Source organism: Kryptolebias marmoratus, linkage group LG8 (assembly GCF_001649575.2).
Source record: "Kryptolebias marmoratus isolate JLee-2015 linkage group LG8, ASM164957v2, whole genome shotgun sequence".
NCBI classification, from domain to species: Eukaryota; Metazoa; Chordata; class Actinopteri; order Cyprinodontiformes; family Rivulidae; genus Kryptolebias; species Kryptolebias marmoratus.
Genome location: NC_051437.1, coordinates 26,434,581 through 26,455,611, shown reverse-complemented (window position 1 = coordinate 26,455,611; position 21,031 = coordinate 26,434,581). Strand labels below are relative to the sequence as shown.

Genomic DNA, 21,031 nt, shown 5'->3' with positions numbered 1-21,031 from the left:
TAAGAGGACTTGGCTAACTCTGCAACTCAGGCTTTTCAGTGACCGGGTCATGAATGTCACCCAAACACATATGCTAGTTCTTTCCACTCCTCTTTTATTTTTAAATCAAATCCAAGTATTTACTGGAAAATGGAAGTGCCTGCTCTGTATATTCCCACAGCCTGTTGCTACTGGCCTTGTTGATCTCATCCTTCGCTGCTTCCCCTATCGTACTGTCCGAATGGGATCCACAGATGCAACTGTTGCAGAGCCTGGGGCCTAGGGCGAGTCGCCAGCCGATCCAACACGACATAACAATTCAAAGCAGTACTCTGTGGCTCCAAGCCTGATGTACCCCACTGTCACTGAGTTGTTGACCTCACATATTTTATGAGGTCTTTGGTGCTCAGTGGGCTGTCACGGCTCATTAAATGCTTTAGGAATGAACTTGCACAGCAGACTCTCTCAGTGATTAATAAACATAAAGAGAGAATGGGTTCAGGCAGAGGTTCTGAGATGAGACAGTGTTCCTTTAATTTTATAGAGGCTTTTAAATATAATTGTTAGCACACATATAAATTCAAGAAGTCAAAATTTTTCCACAGTTAGAACGGACTGTTTCTGAATTTGAGACAAACTCCTGTTTCAGAAGCTTTTGAAGAAAGAGGAAATGACTAATGTTATTTGTGCATATTTGCTCCATAGTTTATATATAGTTATATAGCTGTTTTTTCTCTTCCCCACCAGAAGTTTTTTATAGTTTGTTGGACTGTACATCATTGCCTAATATGTTGCTTGCCAGGCACAGCTGATGAGCTACTGGGATTGTTGATGAACCAGCATCTGAGAAACCAAATCTCTGCCTCTTTAGAGGGTGATATTTGTCGTAGTACTTAAATCCTTCCGCAGTAAAACCCATCTGAGTAGAGGTGGGAACCTCACCAGATGATTTTTATGTAATCCAAATTTAGTCTGTTTTCTAAATAAACTCATTCACAATTACATATGGAAAAAAAGCAATATATATTAAGGAGTGATCATTTATTTTATAGATGGAGAGAAAATCCTCACAAGGTCTTAAATGTCAAGAGCCATGTCCCAGAGTGGACTTCCCCTTTTGTCTTTTTAATCAGCTAGGAGCATGGCTCTGTTCTTCCTCATCCATCTCCACTCTGTTCCACATCACAGTCAGCCAGTCTGGTCTCAGGGTAGCTTGTAGCAAACCACCACTGCCATAAGAGGAGGTTCCCATGGCGATGGGGTCGCTGTGGACTATAAATATGTTGACCGGTCAAAGAGCAGGTGAGGACGCCTTAAGCAGCAGTGAGAATTTCTCTTGAATTGTTCCCAGGCTCTCTATAGACAGACACTGGATGAAGCTGAAAATATCCAGCTTAACAAGTTATTATCCCTGAGTTTCAGGTGCTGTAGTTTGGCTGAAAAAATGTAATGAACTAAAGAAGGCTTGAGAAGATATAAAATTATTTCACTTCATTTATCTTTGAAGTGAAATCTCAAAGTTCTTTATTTGTCCCCCATGGGAGAAATGTAGCTTGGTATAAAAAGGGCACTGCTGCACAACAATAACAACATTCAAGACAACAAAATGACCACAGAACAATAAGACAATGAAGATTATAACAATAAAACCATCCAGTCTAGGTATTATGCAACCTATGGAAGAAAAATGGGACAACCAAACAATATATTCTAATTTACTATTTGGAACACTTTCAAGAAATTTGCTCCAAAAATTATCCTGATATTTTTTCCTGAGGTTAGCAAAGCTTAGGCTGTTCATTTTGTATAACTTAAGTAGTTTTTTGCTTTAATTGTCTGACTTTATGTCCTTTGTAAAGTATATTTTCGTTCATGTTAGCATTAACTTGTAAATGTTTTCTGGTGACTCAAATTATAAAAAAAACAATCACATGTTCTTTCTTTAACTTTTTAAATTCATAAAGCTCTTTTATTTTGTAGCTGCAACACTTCCCTTTTTGGATCATGTATCCACATTATCAGCTAAATGCTAATATGATTATAATTGCTAATGCACACTGTTATCATGAGCATGCTTGTGTGATATTTGACAGGCATCACTTTAGTGTGTTTTGTTGGCACATTTACAAATTCGTTATGATTAGTCAGCAAAATTTAATTTAATGAAAAATAAAACGCCATCAGGCATAAATATTGAACCTGTTATTTCTGAATCTTGAAACTTAATAGAAAGCCCTCTTAATTGATGTTGATTAAACATTGTTTTTCCTACCAGGATTGATACAGAATCAATGTAGCTGTCATTTAAAAGTCAGTTTGAGTGATGTGTTGATTGATTTAATTTCATAACAGTGTTTTCTTAGACAATTTGAATTCAGCTGTCATATAAAATGCATTCTACTTTAATTTTTACCCACTTCAAAATTCAAACACATTTACATCCTTAAGCCTTTTTTGTGTGTGCATTACCATATTTGTCTTGTATAGCATATAATAAATGCAAGTCCTTTCTAAGGGTTTACTCTAGCTGAATACACTGAATGGCAAAAATAGATTTATTACTCAGATTTATTAAAGAAATGTAAATTAACATCTAAAATTTACAATGTTTTCTTATTAGATAGTAAATAATATTTGACAAATATGATGAGGTGAATGTATCTTATTTCAGCCTATCCGGTTGTTAGGATGTTTGGTTAAAAAAACACCCACCTGCTGGTGGAACAGAGCTCTCAGATATTATGGTTAAAATAACCTTAAGAGCTTTAGCAGGCTTGAGTTAAAAAATACATGAGTCCCAGAACTTTGTTTGCGTTATATATTTTTGTAGAGACCACTCTGCTGTCTTGGAGGGCTATGTGAATTTTCAGGCCTGTTTACCACACTGTGCTATCCGCTGATTCACTCAGTCATACAGCAAAAACAGAACTCAAATACTTGTTTTTTTTTATAATACTTCTAATTCTGCTCATGAATAAGTAATGGGGAGGCTTGAGACACACATAGAAGACACATGCACCTGCTCCTGTATGGTCTCTCCTGTTGTACAAACACACATAAACCCACATCCAGATTCTCATCCTCCTCCCTTTTATCCCCCCACCCTCATCTTTTTTTCTGATTGCAGCCGCAGGGGGTAGACGGTTAGGTGAGATGGGGCTGAATCTCTAATGTCCTAGCAATCTGTTTGCAATTTGACTTAATGTTGCACAAGCTTGCATTTTTTTTATATCACAGTTTTATGGAGACATAGATTTCTCTTCACTGTTATTATGCAGAGTGTCGGGGTGTAAATAATATTTTCAGTGCTCATTAAAGTGTCATTCAGATCCCTGGTTTTAGGCATGCTCCACACACAATGGTGTGCATTAGTTATTTATTTCTGACTTTTTCTCACTGGGGTCAGTGAAAGGTCTGAGAAACCTGCTCAATAATTAAAGACGTTTTCTGTAATGTGACGACTCTTAGTGTCCACAAACCACTTTCCTCTGAGGTGTTGAGTGATGGCTGTGGAAATGGGAAATGAAAGCTGCCAAATGTATGGTGTTTGATTCTGTGTCTGATAGTGTTTGAAAACACTCCATGTGGTGGGGAAATTATAAACACTACAAGGTGTCAAACAGAAAGTCTTGTAGCATTTTAAAGAACGAGTTAAGAGAGTCACCTTAAAACTTTTTTTTTTCTGTTTGTCATGTTTTTGTCACTCTGTGCACAAAATAATAATGGAGATGGAGGGAGAAGGACTGGGATATGATTCCAGGTGATCCACCAAAGGACCTCTTCAGTTTAAAAGAGAACATAAATGGTGAGATGCTATTCTTAAAAACCTATTCAAAAGTTGGCAACTCACATGTTTGTTTTAGTTGATGTAAAACAATAATAAAATACAACCCTGTTTAGAGTGTTTGCCTGATTAATATTTTTTGTCTTCATAAACTTTAACTTAAAAATATGCTTGGCATGGCATTTTTTAAGAGTAGGTAGATATAAATGGAACTCCACATTTGTTAGTTCTGAATTGGAAAAAGCTTCCCAGATGGAACGTGAAACATCTTCTACTATAATATAGACGTTCAGTTGGTTTGATTTTAATCTTGATGACTGAGAAGCTACACCAACATTTGCTTTAACCCTGAATTTTTTTTTTTTCCTTGAACAGAATATTTGCCATGCTACATGGGAAGGCTCTGAACTCCTCCCTGGTCTTCCTCCTCATTCTCATCATCGTAGCGGCTGTTCATGGTCACTCATATCCCCAGTTTTCACGCAATGACACTGAATTCCAGCACCTGGTGCTCCACCCAGACCCAACTGTGGGCACAGTGTATGTGGGGGCCAGGGATCACCTTTTCCAATTGGACGGATTAGATGGACTTCGGCTGGAGCAAGAGGAGACCACCGGTCCTGTGAGTGATCACAAAAGCTGCCTTCCTCCTGTCACAGAAAGCAACTGCGCTGCAGCCAGAAGAACAAGTAACCACAACAAACTTCTTCTGGTAAACCCAAAGGCATCAGAGTTGATCACCTGTGGTAGCGTCCACCAGGGCACCTGTCAGAAACGTAGCCTGAAATCTATCAAGGAGGTTCTCTTTTCCAGTGAAAGGCCTGTGGATACGCAGTATGTTGCAGCCAATGATCCTTCAGTGTCAACTGTGGGGTTGGTGGTGGAGCTTCCGGACAGTGCAAAGACAGTAATGTATGTTGGTCGAGGATATACTGCCAGCCACCCGCCCATTTCCACCCGCCACCTGTCATCGGAGCCTTTCTTTTCCTGTGAGGAGACAGCTAAGCTGGCTGTAGCTGGACGTTTGTCAGAATATGACCATCACTTCGTAACGGCGTTTACGCGACGCTCACATGTGTACTTCTTGTTTTACCGCCGTGATCTCAAATCTGTATCAAGGGAGTACCGGACTTATGCAGCCAGGGTTTGCCTGGAGGACACCTCCTACTACTCGTATGTGGAAATTCCTCTTGTGTGCAGATCACCGTCTTTTCCTTTCAGGAATTATAACCTGCTTCAGGCAGCTCAGGTACGTTTATGGGTTGTGTCAAAACATTATGGCTACATTATGGTCTAACATTCATTTGGTTCTTTGCAGGCCATAAAAAACATTTGCATTGTCAACTACTGTTAGTGACTAATAGAATCCAGTCTTATACTGCAAGTGGTGATGATGTTTGTGTTCTTTTCTCCGAATGATTTAATTTTACGAGTGCTTGCAGATAGTTAGTTTAAAAGGAGTACCTGTTCAGAATACCATTTAAGGTCTTGATGCCCACAGTTTCAATAGTGTGCATGAGTCACAGTCATTTTTTTCACACATGGAGGTTTCATTAAAATTACACTGATGTTTTCCTGCCTGGAGTTTTTCTCACGCCTTTGTTGCAACAGGTGGGACAAGGTGCGGGCCTGCAAGGCGAAGATCTGCTGGGAGTCTTCTCCACCCACATCAGCTCAACAAACAGCAGTCCGTTGGACTCCTCAGCTTTGTGTGTTTTCTCTCTGGATGAGCTCGACAAGCACATCAACTCCACCCGTGACCTTTGCTACACCAAAGATGGGTTGGTGGAGGGCAGAGGGAAGGTGGCCTACATAGAGTACGAGGTCAAGTCCAGCTGTGCTAACCTGCCTTTGGTAAGGATGCAGGAGAAGATTATGTTCAAGCTAAAAAGCAAATATTTTCAACCTCATAGACTTTAAAACTATGATCAGAAATATATGCACACAGCAGCCTTTAAATTACTCCTCCTTCCAGAGAAGACAGTTTTGTTTTTGTTTTTTGCTTTTTACTGCTATGTGTCTATTTGGAGCAGAGATACAAGACTTACAGTAGATACATTAAAGCTCTATATCAAGAGAAGTAATGCCTGGACCTTAGCTATATTGACTCACTTGGCTTAAGTGTTTAGCAAAATGGAATGCACAGCCAAGTAACAAGGAAAGACTGGGCTGGCACAATTAAGATGAGTAATGGATGGAAGTCTAGTAATGAGACTTCTTTTGAAAAGCCCTGAGTTCCCAGATGCCCGAGGAGTAGCTTTGCCCAGCTGCAGCCATCCAAAGACCGTCTCCACTGATCTGCAGCCGCTCAGGTTCCCTCAGCCCTCAGAACCGTTTAATGGGATCGTTAAAGATCAATAAAGAAAACCAACCCTGAATCATCTGTTCTGCAGCCTAATGAGCTCTGACAAGAAAAGACGAGAGTTTTTTATTTTTTTTTTTACTGAAATAAGAGGACAAAGACTGAGAAGGAAAACAAGGGGGAGGAAACTAAAACATGGGAGTAGAAGGAAGATTGTATCACAGAAACTGACAGGATGAAAATGGGGCACTGAGTGAAAAAAAGATGAAAGCAAGAAAAGAGATTTATTAGATCACAATTTCACCAACAATGATAAGCCATCTTATTTTCTCAATAAACTGAAAAGACTAAAAAAAAATTAGGATTTGAAATCTTAAAGCAAGAGAAAAAGAATTAGTTGATTGTTAAAAACAACCTCTACTTTAATCCATGATATAAATTTCTTAAAATGAATAAAGATTTTGAAGCTTTGTTGCATAATAAAACACCTGGGGTGTTTTTTTTGGCACAAGTTTGTGTAGGATCTCAAAAACAATCTTTCCAAAAGGATTGTTTTATTTAACTAGAGAATTACATTTTTTTGTGAAAACGTAGTGTTATGATTAGTGCTGCTGAATGACTTTGCTGGAAAAGTTGAACCTGAGTTGTTGAAGCTAAAAGAAGCAGAATAATAACTAAAAGCTAAAAGGAACAAACTTCTAGCTAAAAGCTTAATGTAGCAAAAGGCTTGCTAAAGTAGCAAATTGCTACTAAAAGTCAAAAGTAGCAAAACATTAGCTAAAAGCTAAATATAGCAAAAGGCCAGCCAAAATCTAAATGTAGCAGAATGGTAGTCTAAATATAAATGTGTTGAACAGATCTTAGTGTATTTATATGAGGAAAATATTTGTCAAAAAGTGAAATATTTTGAAAAGTATAAAAATGAGAAAAACCAAAAGTCGTGGCACCCATCTCCTGAATGAGCTGAATGTTTCAGTATATGAATGGCTACAATAGCACAAAGTGTGGAGAAGTAGTAGTTAGACTTTGTGAAGAAAAAAAAAAAGAAAACAAGTGAAGAAAACTAAAAATCAGAAAAACAATAGAATCAGAATTTGGAGTAATTTCAAATAACAGCAGTAACAATTGTGTTTATGTTCCAAGTAACCAAATTCTCCATCCTGTCCCATGTTTTTAGAATACCTTGAAGGCGTACACATGTGGCTCTGACCACACCCCCAGCCCTATGGCAAGCAAGGACGCGCTGGAAGCCATCGCTGTGTGGCAAACTTCAGTCGCCCGTCTCACTGCTGTGGCTGTCAGTGTCAGAGAGGGACACAGCATTGCCTTTCTGGGAGACGCCAAAGGAAATCTTCACAAGGTAGATGACCTTCCCTGGCACGCACCGGATGGAAGGCAGTGAAACAACCCTGACTCATTGTGAAACATTTAATCCATGAGTCAGTTAGGGAGTGTTCTACTCTTTCATACATAGAAGTTGTGTGAGTATTAGGGCTTACCTAATGCTCTGTCTGTACAACCTGACAGCACTGTCTGGTTGTGTCTTCTTACAGCAAAACAAAGGTACCTTACCACACAAAAAAGCCAAAAAAAATATTAGACTTCAGTTTCATGGATCCTTTGTTTAATGGATTGCTTTTTTTCTACCTCCTCACCATAGTCTTACACTGAAGTATGGAAGATTCTCGTCATATCTCCACTTGCAGTGTTCCAATATACACAGACTAGCATACCACAGTGATCCCATGCTTAATGTGTTTGCTTTGTGTTGTGCAGATTGTGATTCCTGGAGATATGGTGCATTTTTTACTTCAAGATTTAAAGGAGTGAAAACTAAAGTCTGAGTGCTGCTTTTTCTCCTTGAAAAGAGAAGAGTAACACTATTTTTTTATCAGTAATGTCAGAGATGTTTGCATGACAGGATCAAGATAAGAGGATTGTAGACAAAACTGTGCTGTGACGTTTTCTTCTTTTAGTCTGTGTGTGGGAAAGAGTGTGAGACTTGGGGCTCGACTTAACACTTTAAGATAGCAGATCAAAGCAGTATTAATGCACATGGAGCCATCTGAAACATGCTATTAGAACAGGATTATTGTATCACGAGAAATCAAATTCCAAAGTATCTGGATACAAAATAGAATTCAACATTTTGGAAACGCTCTTGCAGGGTTTCTTGCTAGGAGTTAGTAGAGAAGATTACACCAGTCTCATATTGCTATGAAGCTAGAGCTACAGTATGTTTAGTATTTCTCAGAAAAGCACTAGAAACTTGAGCTGGAACAGCACTTCAGCCAGCCCTTTTTGTTTGATTATTTGATTAATAAAACACAATTTTAAAATGACAAACCTTTAGGAATTTGTGTGCTTGATTCACTCTTGATCTGCAAATATTCTGGAATGATGAACCAGTATTTAAAGGATTGCCTGCCACCATGAAAAGCAGACAATTAAATCGTTCAGTCAAACCACTGGGTGGATTTTACTGAAATTCTCTGAAAGAAATCATTCCATGCACACCTACAACTGATTAGCTTTTGGAGTCAACCTATTTCAGGATAGCCACACAACTAACTGACCTTAGCAAACACAACAAAATGGCTTTAACTCAGTCATATTTACAGATAATGACCTTAATTAGCGTGTGGTGACAGACCGCAAGATCTTTGTTCAATATTGGCATGCAAGGCGGTGGGCGATATGCATTCCTTCAAGCTTTCATTGCTTTTTGAAGTTTGGAAAGAGCCAGACTATTTTATTAAATCATATCCTGGCTTTAGCTTAATAAAAACACTTTAACACGTTAATGTTTATTTCTTTAAGACAAGCAGAGGCCTGCAATAATTTAATTTAGTTATTTCATGTCAAAAGAACACCAGTCAAAAAACTCAAAATTAGAATTCATACTAAACGTATTGTAACATTAAATTTGAATTAGAGAAATTATAAATAAAACACAATGTGTTTATGTGTGCTGTTGAAGATTAGAAGGGACAGATAAAATATTGAATATGACATGTAAAACAATAGTTAATGCCTAAAGGTTTCACTAATCATTGCGAGCAACTTCCTTTACCATTATGTGCTGAGTGCATCCTTCTAATGGGACAACAGATCCTCTATTCTATTTGCAGTGATTTCATTAAGCTGAGGTAACATGAGAGTTTGAAGGTCTGGGAATCACTTAAGCCAGAGGTGTCTTCCTGTGTTTCATATTAGATTTGACTGTTTGATAATCACATTTATGGCCACTTCTGCTGCGATCCTGTGCAAGTGTGATTGGATTCCTGTTTAAGCTGGAAGATAAGGAAGGTTCTTATGCATTATTTTTATTTTTTCTTGATCAAACGTTACATTTTAGTTTTGGAGATCCCTTACAAACTAAGTTGTATTCTTTTTTATGAAAAAAAAAATAACTTCGGTTCTTGTAATATTTGTTAAAGTTGTATTAAATAAACCAAAATGTCTTCTGTTTTCTGGTGTTTTTTTCCAGGTGTACCTTGGTAAGGACGGTGGTGTTGAGGTATATGCCAGCTCCACCATACATCCCAACTCCCCCATCAACAGCGACTTGTTACTCGATCAAAATGGATCACATATCTATGTCATGACCAGAACTACGGTAAGGCCTCAAAATGTGCACCTAGGGGTAGTTATTTATATGTTTTATATTTAAAATGCCCAGCAGATGTATAAACAGACGCAGCTTTGTTCCCATTCAGCCACCCATCCAGATGTCTTCATAAATGAGAATGAACATGGCTTGTCATCCTCCAGACAATTTATAGTTTGTCAGAGGATTTTCATGCTTTGATACTTCCTCAAGCTGTGTGTCCCTCAAAAAATAAAAGCGCCAAAGAAGTAAATAGAGAGGCCAGCTGGCAGCTGGGGTCAAAAGTCACAAACCCTACTGAGATGGGCAAAACAGTCAGCAGGAGGTGTAAGGTCAGACATAACAATAGTATTGATCATCAAAAGTGGCCTGCATTGTGTTGGCACACTCCCTACAGAGTGTGTGTAGGAAGCTGTGGATGGTGATAAATGAATATGAGAAACTGCAAGTCTGGACTCAGACCTTGAGCAGTTATAGTCTTAATTAAAGCTGGAGGGTAAGTTAAATTTAATATTTCAAACAAAAAAAGTATCATTGCAAGCATTGCATTTTTAATAAAAGTAACAATAGTATCTAATGAGCGAACAGTTTATTTTCAAGAATCAGACATAATATTATATTTGTAAATGTGACAAAAGCCAAATTGACATAATTTGTTTTTAAATAAATCTGTTGACCTTTTAAGGTAAAAGGTTGTAAATGAACCTGTTTGTTGGCACACTTACAGCCTGTAAACTCGCTGTAGTGACATTGTCAAGATAGTTTTTTCTGCCATGTTGGAAGGATGTACTGCAAACAGCTACTTGCAGCTGCAGTGGGATTTTGAGCTTTAGGATGGAGGAGGAGAGGGATATGAGTGATGTGAGGGATGTGGGTGCTTTCAGTATCTGAGTCCCAATTGTGTCTTGCTGGTATTTGAAAACAATGGAATGGCAGGTTTGGTTTGTCTGCCTGATGATTTGTGGAGTCTGTTGTTGAGCAGAAGGAAACTATTTTCTGATTTTAGTGGTGAAATCAACAGAAACCACAGAGCATCACAATAAACAAAGGAAGCTTGGTGTACAACATGGGAGATAGACAAAGATCAGGTGATTATCTGATGTAAAACTGCACAGATGCTACAACTGTAGTTTAATTAGCTGTACCCAATCCATATGCAGCAAACTAAAAAACAAGTTAGCCAGTAAAAATACGGCCAATTTTAAATCAAATAGAAGCATTGGTGTTGGTAAAATATTCATTGTTTCTCATGCATGATTACAACTACAGCCGCATATGTAAATGAATCTAACTGTTTTAATTAAGGGTCACCAACATGGATCCTGCTGTAACATGTTTAACCCTCTAAAACTTTAAGTGGTTCAGTAAAGTAAGCAGAAAGATCCCATTTAGCTTGATGTATTAATAACATCACCTCTTATTGATTGTTATTAAAACCCACAGTTTTGATTATTGGTGAGGCTTATTGACTTTTCATTGACAGGACTGGCTGTAAACCACCTTAAAAAAGTAAAAAACTTTGTTTTAATTGGTGGAAAAACGTCTGTGTGACCCAGTGAATTTTTTTTTTTCCATATTCATTTATTTAAAATCTAGTTAGTTTCCACTTATTCGGTGTGAAATTTCTTTATGAATCATGAGAGTGTAAGACTAAGACTGACAGCAGTTTTTCTTATTTCAAAAGAATAAATAATCTTATTATGTTTTAAAATTTCCAAACAAATTGAAAAAGTGGAGAAAGAACTTGAGATATTAAAAGGCTCTTCAGGACGTGGCACAGTAATAAAGCAATGAACATCCAGCGGACTTGTTTATAAATCAAATTTAAAACATTGCGGTTGGAAATCAAATTAATCCCAAAACACTCTGAGGTCTTCGAGAATCAGACTTCTTTGATTTGCTAACCACACAGTTATTGATTGGCTCTCACACGGAGGGACCTGACTAATCATTGCTTTACTCATTTTCATGCTTGAGATTTTGGCCAGTGAGATCCCAAAATGAAGCACACGTTTTGGTATTTTACATATTTGTAAATTAATTCTTTATTGTTTAAAGAGAGATGAGAAAATTGCTTTAATTATTAACATGATCATCTCTCATTTTCAGATTGAGAAGCGTCCGGTTGCAGAATGCGGAGATCACTTAGACTGTCAGTCCTGTCTGTCTGCCAGAGACCCTTACTGCGGTTGGTGTGTTTTAGAGGGACGGTGAGTCTTCATGTGTTTTCTCTGCTTGTTGTTACAGCTTCGACTCTCCTATCTTGTAAAATTTGTGCGGTATTTCAGATGTGGCCAGCGGTGGGAGTGCCAGCGAGGATCTTTGCAGGGTCAGTGGTTGTGGAGCTTCAACCAGACGCAGCAGTGCCTCAGCATCCAGCGCCTCAATCTCTACAACATCAGCCGCGGAGAAAAAACAGATGTAAGACAGAGAGAGCAGATTGGATAAAATATGCACCAGAATGTTTTGCAGCATATCACTTGTTGTCATCTATGACTTCATCTATTTCATAGACTTATAGCTCTACAAAAATCTGGAATTAAACTCTAAATGGGTACTGTCAAGAAGCAACATTAGATTAACGGCTTATTTTCTTTGTTTTCCTGTTCTTGTCTTGTTTTTTCTTCATTCAGATTGCATTGTCTGTAGAGGGCCTCCCTAATCTTAAACAGGGAGAGGCGTACTCCTGCTTCTTCCAGGACACAGAAACTCCTGCCTTGCTCACTACCACCGGTGTGATCTGCTCCACCCCTGATGCCAACAGTTTGCCCCCCATTGGCCCAGGAGACGGTCAGTGTTCACTCTTCAATTAATTCATTTTAAATGCTAAAAATGTATGGAAAAAAATAATTTTAAAGAGGTGTTTTTATTGTTTTAAAAGGGCTTGGAATCTAGATAAATTGCTTAAAATGCTAAATAAATTGCTATCTAATTAAACTGATTGCTTTTCAAACATTAAAAAAGATTTTAGTTGCTTTGTGACCCCTCTGAATCTGTGTGGTGCTGTATAGTAATCTTTATTTTAAATTTGTATCTGTGTTGTTTTTAATCACCCTTTAATATTAAAGGGTACAGTGGTTGTGCCTGAAACGCAGCAGAAAGGGTTTCCTGCCGTTTGTTATCAGACTATTTATTAGGCAAATCTATATGATGGTACATTTTTCAGGTACTTGTGTGTGTTTTTAACCCTTTATTTGTTTTGAATTATTTTAACCAGAGTTGTTATTCCTATGCATGTTTTATTGCTTTTCATAGCAGACTTACTTATCTTTGGTGCATGAAGAGGAGAAGCCGCTGTAACAAACTCATTTCCTATACAGGATTATTAAAGTTTCTGTTTATCTACGAGCCAATAAAGAAGGCTTGAGCAGCTGACTGCCTTCTCCAATGACTAATGCACGTATATCAATCATATTTAACAAAATATTTGCAACTGTAGTACTTTGTCAAAAATAAGTTTCACATTAACAGTTTCAGATCTAATGTGAAATTTAAGAACTTTGATTGTTTTTCACTTCTCTTAAGATAACATCACAACCTTGTTTAAAATAAAATAACATTAGATTTATTTTGATAAAGTGAAATTTTCTTCCTTTCTATATTTACAATTTAACTGCAGTAAAAGCTGGAAACTCACTTAGAAAATGCTTGAAAAGTGTTTGATTTTCACTTTGGAAAAAGTATTAATATTTTTGTTGTAGAAAAGGCCTGATATTTTTCATTTAAGGGCAGTGGTTGTTGTTAATAAAATATCTGGCCCAAGATTTCTTTTTAGCTGATATTTAATCACCCTAACCCTAACTATTGTGATTGGTCAAAAGTATTTATACTACAAACAGAAAGCAAGAAGAAAAGATTACAAAACGATAACTTCTGCCAATAAAAAGCACTAAAATCATATGTTGATATTGATGTTATTATTGTGATCATTTGAAATGTGACGTGTTTTGCTCTCGTAGAGTTTGTGATGGTGACGTTGTCGCTGCGTTTCATCAACGTGACCGTAACAGAGACAGAATTCACTTTCTACAACTGCAGTTTGGTCCAGGAGCTTTCTGGGCGCAGACCGTGAGTACACGCCTGTGACGTCACACACGTCATTCAGCATGTTAGAAAATCAACTACAACATGTTACGAACTCATTACAAGTAACTGATGAGCAAGCATAGAGACTGTTATTTATTGATTGCACCATTTCAAATGATTTGCACTTTTTCGATTGTTGTTTGGGACTTTTCCAAGATTTAGACCGTTACAAACTTTTCTCCTGATCTTGTTTTGTCTTCACTCTTTTGTACTCTGCCAGATGCCAAGGGTGTGTTAGCAGTCGCTGGGGGTGTAATTGGTGTATTCATGAGCATGTCTGCACACATAAACACACCTGCAGCCAAGGTGTCACCATCTACAACCAACACGTGAGTCATTATGTAGTCTGAAAACAGATATTTCTTTAAACTGAACTGAGAAATATTTGAACTGACATTTCAGTTTTATTTTATCACAGAAGACTTTCAAGCTGTAGGTTTATCTTTTAAAGAATTGAAAATACTAATTTGAGCATCATGTTGTGCATAGGTTCATGCATGTACTGTCTATTGTTTGGTTTCATTTGTCTTTTCTGTTTTTTTTATTTAAATTATGTCATTCTTAAGTGAGTTCTTGCTGTTTTTTACATATTCCTTTTATTTTATCCTAATTTTGTCTTCCCATTGCTTTTTTTCTTGTCCCCTCTTCTCTTTTGTTTGTTTGTTTGTTTACCTTTGCTTCTCCATCATCAAGTTCAAACCATTACCGCCCACCATCCCACCTCCCACCAGAAAACCTACACCATCACCTCCTTCTGTTCTGACTCCTCCAACAACAACCACTACAACACAGCCACCACCCACAGAGACATCTGCCCCCACCACAACAGCTGTTCCCTCAACTACAACAACAGCAACAACCCCCACCACCCCTAATGTTGAATCTACCACACCAGCTACCCTCTCTACAACTACCCCTTTTGTCAGGACCTCCACCCAAGCCAGCACCACTCACACTGATGCCAACCCCACAGGTGTAGAGAGAACAACAAAGGTAGCTCTAAGTGGCTCTTCAGAGGATGAAGATCTCAACAGTTTAAATATCACAGTTGAAAATACCCACACTGCATTACCCAACAGCACTAGTGGTCAAGTAGACCTTCAGCTGGGAGTTTTAAAGCCATCTGGTGAAGCAACGGGCTCCTCTTCTGAGATAAGCTCAACTACTTCTAGTGAAGTGGCTCCTTTAATAGACCTCTCCATCAGTGCCAATAAAGAGGCCATTCCTCAGGCCACTTCTGAGGAGAATGTCCCACCTCCAAGGCTGCATGGGTCGGGGAGGCCAGAGGAAGAAACAGACTCTGAAACGGTTCCATCTGTTGCTCATTCGTCCATCGTTACACAACCACCTGAAACACTTGCCGACATTGACTTTGAATCTCCAACAAACCCCCAGTCTGATTCTTCTTCTGACTCTTATAATCTGGTGAGTGCAGAGGACACATTTGGAGCTGACAGAAATGTTCAAGTCACAACAAGAAACACGCTTTGTTGTCAAGAGTAAGAAGAAAATATTAGTAAAACATTCATATCTGTCTGTTGAAAATGAAACTCATATTACTAAATGGTTAGCTTAGCATTAAAAAGTGGAAATAGTGGGAAGCCTTCCCAAAAATTAAAATCTAGCTGCTAACACTTCTGGCTGTTTGCCTTTCTATCAGACTATGTTTTAAGATGTCAGCAATCCGTTTTGATCTTGGCTTCCCTTGCACTAGCCATTAGCTCGTCAATCGGACTTTGTGTCGACAAACTCAGCTCATTTAAAGAACTATCTACAACGAATGATATATTAACTGTTTATAACTTTCCCGCACAACCCCACTGTTTAAATAATCTGAACTATCACTTTGACATTTATTAGACAGATGGGAAAGGTGTCACTTTCCTCATTTAAAGCTCAACAATTACTTTCTTTTTTAAATTGTAAAACTTTTCCTTTGACATATTTTGTTTAATTAAGCCCAGGTATTTGAAAAGAAAACAACTGGACTTCATTTTTTGGTTTCACCTCCTATCTGTAAGACAGAAGTCAAACCGTTTCAAGAGAGAAAAAAAAAAGTCCAGTTGCCTTCTGTTCAAGCACGTGGCATTACCATGACTGGAATAACTAAGGAACTACGCCCACATTGTTTAATTAACCTGGAAGGTAGAAGCAGTAATGTGCAGCCGGTCACCGCGGTGTAATATACTGACTACCTCACTTCTATTATAGTTAGCTTTAAAGGTTCTCCTCTCCACAAATCCAACCATGACTGACACAAAATCAATGTAATCTCAAACGTGAAGATGCAGCTGAGTAATTTAAGGCATTAACCCAACAGGTTTTATTGACTCTTCTCCTCTCGCCATATCTTTTCAGGTCACCTCATTTAGTGCTACTCGCAAGTAATACTGTTAAGCTAACTCAGCACTTCCTTCTCTGAGAAACGGGATAGCTACATTTCCATCTCTAATCTTAATGTTTTACTCGTGCATCTTGTGTTTCATTGCTGGGATGTATGCTCTTATGTTGGTTTTTGTCTTACTTTTTTTGCATCCTTTATGCTCATTTGTTTACATTTGTGGAAGAATAACGAGCAGCTTGATTTAAAAATTCCTAAACGCTGTAATTTATCTTGCTGTAACGTGCAGATTATTTCATTTGTAGTGGAGACTGTCTAAAAAGCAAGTGTAGCGTTTTGTTTTGGTTTGATTATCTTAACTTCCAATCAGGGGAAATGATAACAGCTCAGTAGATCTCATTGCAGTGCCTCTGTGCACATTAATAATGCAAAATTTGTTAAAACGAATAAGAAATGACCTGAACCTTTTTTTTGAAATCCTAGAAAATATATAACACGTAAAAACCATTTGAACTGTCAGTGTTATTAAATGACACTTTATGTGAGGCTCATTCAGATGTAGCTTAAATACAGATATTTTTCACAATGATTTACAATGTGTCATCAGGAATGTCCATGTGTGGAAAGAGTTCAGGATTCCTCTCTACTCCCAGTCAACGTGGAGAGGAAGATCACATTAGTTGGCCAACACCTGAACCTGTTTAAGGTAATGTTAACATTCGTAACAGTGTTAATGCAGCACATTTTATATAATCTGTGAATATGTAAACACTTGTGACATAAACCTAATGTAGGATTTATTTCATCCAGCTAGTTCTTTTCTAAGCATTTGACTTGACACTGTGATAAAGTAACTATAAAAATAAGATAGGTCCATGACTACAAATTTGGTCAGTGTTTTTAAACATGTTGTGTGCACATTTAGGATGAGACTTTGGACTATGAGTGTGTGCTGGACATCGAGGATCAGTCAGTCGTGGTGGAGGCCTCTGTGGAGCCAGATGCTTCTTGGCCATCAGTCTACTTAATCACCTGCCAACCACACCAGGTCAGAAACACCCTTTATACCCTTTATATCTTGAAATAATGATAAGGAGGTTTGATATAAGCGTTTCCTCTCATTGTCTTGGCGTATCACATGTAAATGTATGCAGGTGTATGTAAATAACCATAGAAAAGCTTATTTAACAATGATAAGATAAAATCTGAGCACAGTTGTTCATTACGCATTTCAGAAGAACAAGTTTATCTTAAAAGTCAAACAACACAGAAAAAAAGAAACAATACCATAGCTTCAAGAAATGAAAATAAACCATTAACCAAAAAGGAAGCACAAACCAGTAAGACATAACTCATTAAGATGGTAAAGAATTAAACGTTTCATTGTTTCCGTGTTTATGTTCATTGAGCTGAACTCTTGAATGACTTGAATAGTTTCACTACACATAAAGAGTGGTTGTTATTTTTCTAATAAAAGAAAAAAAAAAACTTTATTATTTACTGAAGACAAATGGGAAGCAATCATGTTTTTGTCCGTGTCTGTAAATTCACATTTGTGTGCTCATTTGTCTTCGCCATGAGCAAAATACCTCATGAACCAGTGGACAGATTAAAGGAAACTCTCAGAAAGCTCAGATAATTAGGTGATTCAATGAATTCTGCCTCTTAGCTGACATTACATTGATTTAGTTTTAGTTGTTGTTTGATTTAAATCAACTTAAGGAACACATCAGGTGTTAATGTGAGGTATTTTGCAAAGGCCACATAGGTAGGGGTTGGCAGCTTCCCTGACCACTCTACTGTTGGTCTGACTCCTACCTACTTCTGATTTTGCAGTATGTGTATTCCCTCTCAATGGAGGAATACCCTGCTACGATCAATGTGAGGAGGAAAAACAACTTCCTCATTGACAGCGCTGAAGACCTGCATGGTGAGTGCTGTTTATAGTGTGTAGCTGTAAGACAAGTCTTTATGTCGGTGTTTGTGTGAGTCTACAAGCTCTAACTGCTCCTTTGTTTCTGTGTGTAATCAGATTGGCACACTTTCAAATAAACGTTTAACAGTCTGATTAAATGAGTGCGTATTGTATATCACACTGTCTCTCCTGACCTGTTTCAGTGACTCTGTTCAACTGTTCAGTGGGTCGGTTGGACTGCAGCCGGTGCCAAACTGCCGACCCAAAGTATGGCTGTGTTTGGTGCGGTGGAGCTGCCAGCTCTCACTGTGTTTACAGAGACTCCTGCACTGCTGAGGTCAAACACACCTGCCCTGCACCGGTCATTCACTTCGTAAGACCTTTTTTCTGTGTCTTGAACTCTTTTTAATGATGTCTTTACTTCAAAAGATAACAATTTCTATCACAAAGGTCCATGAGTTGCAGAATTTCTTCCTATTTCCTAAAGATATGACTTTCAGATACTATTCATCTGCTATAGGTCATTTTACTTGTCCAAATTCCTAATTCTTTTGAGCACACACTTTATATTATGTTAATGTGGTCAGGTCCAAGAACTTGACAGAAAATGAGTAAAATAAATAAATAAAAAAGCAGTCAATGTCTAAAGAACTTTTAAAGAGAGAAAAATTAGAATGGGTTTCAGGCTTTGGTGTACTTTTTATGTCCCACTGCCATTAGCTTTTACTGCCATCTGACACACAGTACATATTGTATTTGTTGTGTTCGTGTGTTGCAGTTGGACCCAGTATCTGGTCCAGTTGAGGGAGGGACAGTTGTGACTATTTCAGGCTCCAACCTGGGTCAAAGAGCTGAAGACATCTCGAGCTCAGTCACAGTTGCTGGAGTGTCATGCAGCGTCATCCACAGCAGATATGAAGTGTCCTCGAGGCAAGTTGTCAGCACATTCAGCACAAACACACACACACTTCATGAGTCTTTTTTTAATGGTGGCCGCTGTGTGACGGTCTCTTGCAGGATAGTGTGTGAAACCACGCGCAGTGGAGGGGAGAAGAGTGGCCATGTCTCTGTCAGAGTGAGAGGGGGAGGACTCGGCCTTTCACCTCAGACTTTCAGTTTTCAGGTCAGTTTGACTCAACTTTTAAGGTTGTTTTTTATATATATATATGTATGTATGGAGTTATAGCTGTTTTGGTCAAACCTTTTAAATGTTGTTATGCACGTCATGTGATATTGTGAGATATCCAGAAATGTGATTGTGCTCAGAGAAAAAAACAATGGTTACTCTCTGAGAGCTTCACTAAAATGTGTCATAAAGGACTATCAGCCACTATGCACCAAATTTTAGCTCAGTATCTGTAAAACTGGCTGCGTTTTGGCAGTTCTTTTGTTTGGGTTGACTCCAAATGTTTCTCACTTGTAGAGTTGCATTCAGTGATTATCTTCTAAGCGTTTCAGTAAAATCTATCTTCTGCTTCACAAGATATTTTGATAACTGTACAGACAAACAAATGCACACAGACATGGACAAAAATGTGATCTGCTTTTGCCTTTGTTAAGCAGTAAATAGCGCTCTTGAATTATTGAACTGTTAAAATCATTTCTTCAATCACTTTTCTTGATTTTGGGTCAGTTTCAACCACAGCTTTAAATCAAATGTAAGCAATCTGCCTAAATGCTGATAAATGCTGTTATTTATTAAAACTGCTGCAACATTTTGCAACTATGCATGAATGATTAAACAAGTATTTTCAAAATAAAGCCATCTCTCGGGCATTTTCATAACGAGTTCAAAGGCATAAGTTACTTAAAATTCTAGCATGATGCCCCCTGAGCCTTGGTTCAGTTAAAAGTTCACTGTAATCACTCGTAGGTTTGGACCGAATCAGACAAACCAGGAAGGGGGTATCCCTTGGTATTTTCTAGAAACAAACAAACAAACACTGAAATGCCTCATTTAAAGAACGTGGTTTAGTTGTGACAAGTCAAATGCAACAAACACATCTGTTTGGTTTTTTTTTTTTTTTTAAATGAGCTGCTTTTAAGAAATCTGTCCAATTAAGGAACGAGCACCAACCCTGTGGCTCGTTTTAATTAGGTTTCACTTGGATTAATGTAAGTGAATCACAGCAGGACAATGAAGTAACAACTTGTCTGCCTACTTACTGTATTTATAACAGCAGCCTTAATTAATTGTCCTACAATACAAGGAGATTAATTGTTAATTAATTGTTACAGGACATGGCTGTGAGACAACCTTCAAATGTTTCGCAGAATGCCTTGGTGGCTTGTTTTATCTTCCCAATAAATCACACACTCAGTATTGGCTTATTGATCTGACTTCTTTTTTTCTTTTGTTCTCTGCATCTTTACATCTCATGCTGTAAATTTCTTCTTTTTCTTCTGCTTTTGTCTCCAGAACCCTGTCCTCAGCAGCATCTTCCCTCAGAGGGGGCCCAAAGCGGGGGGCTCATCTCTCATCATCAGAGGGCGGAGACTGAAGACGGGACATCCCAGAGAAGTCAGCGTCTTAATCGGAGGAGTGCCTTGCGTGGTGTAAGTGTCCCAAAGGGGCCATTGATTTTTGTTTTTTGCTAATGTAGACAGTCAGAGCTTTTAATTTGGTGACAAATTGTGATAAATGTATACATTAAAGAAACTTTTTATGTACAGGCTCAATATCCAGGAGGATCAAATAAGGTGTCGGACCAGAGGCAGCAACAGAACAGGAGTTCATAACATCACTGTGCGCTTCGGTGGAGCAGAGCGCCATCTAGAGGGATCAGTGTATCATTACACCCCTAACCCCAACATCACAAAGGCTGCACCGTTCAGAAGCTTTTTTAGGTGAAGTGCTGGAATACAGCTGGTAGAGTGGTGGAAAATTACTTACTTGCATTTTATAATTATAATAAATCTCTTTGCAGAACTTAAAATTTTAAGAAGAGTTGACCAAACAGTATATGCAATCATTCTGACATATTACCCATGCAAAGGCACCAGTTTTTACACTA

At 38.1% G+C, this 21,031-nt stretch overlaps 1 protein-coding gene across 3 annotated transcripts in view; it reads left to right on the top strand.

Annotated features, from left to right (window-relative positions):
* LOC108233134 (plexin-B1) overlaps nucleotides 1-21,031 on the top strand; it is a 55,675-nt gene that overhangs the window by 23,145 nt on the left and 11,499 nt on the right. For 2 of the 3 annotated variants that reach the window (XM_017411382.3, XM_017411383.2), the window contains exons 2-20: nucleotides 3,708-3,784; nucleotides 4,139-5,012; nucleotides 5,375-5,617; nucleotides 7,243-7,425; nucleotides 9,556-9,684; nucleotides 11,785-11,885; nucleotides 11,964-12,096; nucleotides 12,309-12,465; nucleotides 13,635-13,743; nucleotides 13,982-14,090; nucleotides 14,455-15,186; nucleotides 16,710-16,808; nucleotides 17,028-17,150; nucleotides 17,939-18,032; nucleotides 18,221-18,390; nucleotides 18,796-18,947; nucleotides 19,035-19,140; nucleotides 20,437-20,573; nucleotides 20,691-20,864. In XM_017411382.3, the coding sequence (XP_017266871.1) occupies nucleotides 4,149-5,012; nucleotides 5,375-5,617; nucleotides 7,243-7,425; nucleotides 9,556-9,684; nucleotides 11,785-11,885; nucleotides 11,964-12,096; nucleotides 12,309-12,465; nucleotides 13,635-13,743; nucleotides 13,982-14,090; nucleotides 14,455-15,186; nucleotides 16,710-16,808; nucleotides 17,028-17,150; nucleotides 17,939-18,032; nucleotides 18,221-18,390; nucleotides 18,796-18,947; nucleotides 19,035-19,140; nucleotides 20,437-20,573; nucleotides 20,691-20,864 (3,815 nt within the window). In that variant the 5' untranslated portion in view covers nucleotides 3,708-3,784; nucleotides 4,139-4,148. The remainder of the gene's footprint in view (nucleotides 1-3,707; nucleotides 3,785-4,138; nucleotides 5,013-5,374; nucleotides 5,618-7,242; nucleotides 7,426-9,555; nucleotides 9,685-11,784; nucleotides 11,886-11,963; nucleotides 12,097-12,308; nucleotides 12,466-13,634; nucleotides 13,744-13,981; nucleotides 14,091-14,454; nucleotides 15,187-16,709; nucleotides 16,809-17,027; nucleotides 17,151-17,938; nucleotides 18,033-18,220; nucleotides 18,391-18,795; nucleotides 18,948-19,034; nucleotides 19,141-20,436; nucleotides 20,574-20,690; nucleotides 20,865-21,031) is intronic. The other variant, XM_025004888.2, reaches the window with a different exon arrangement.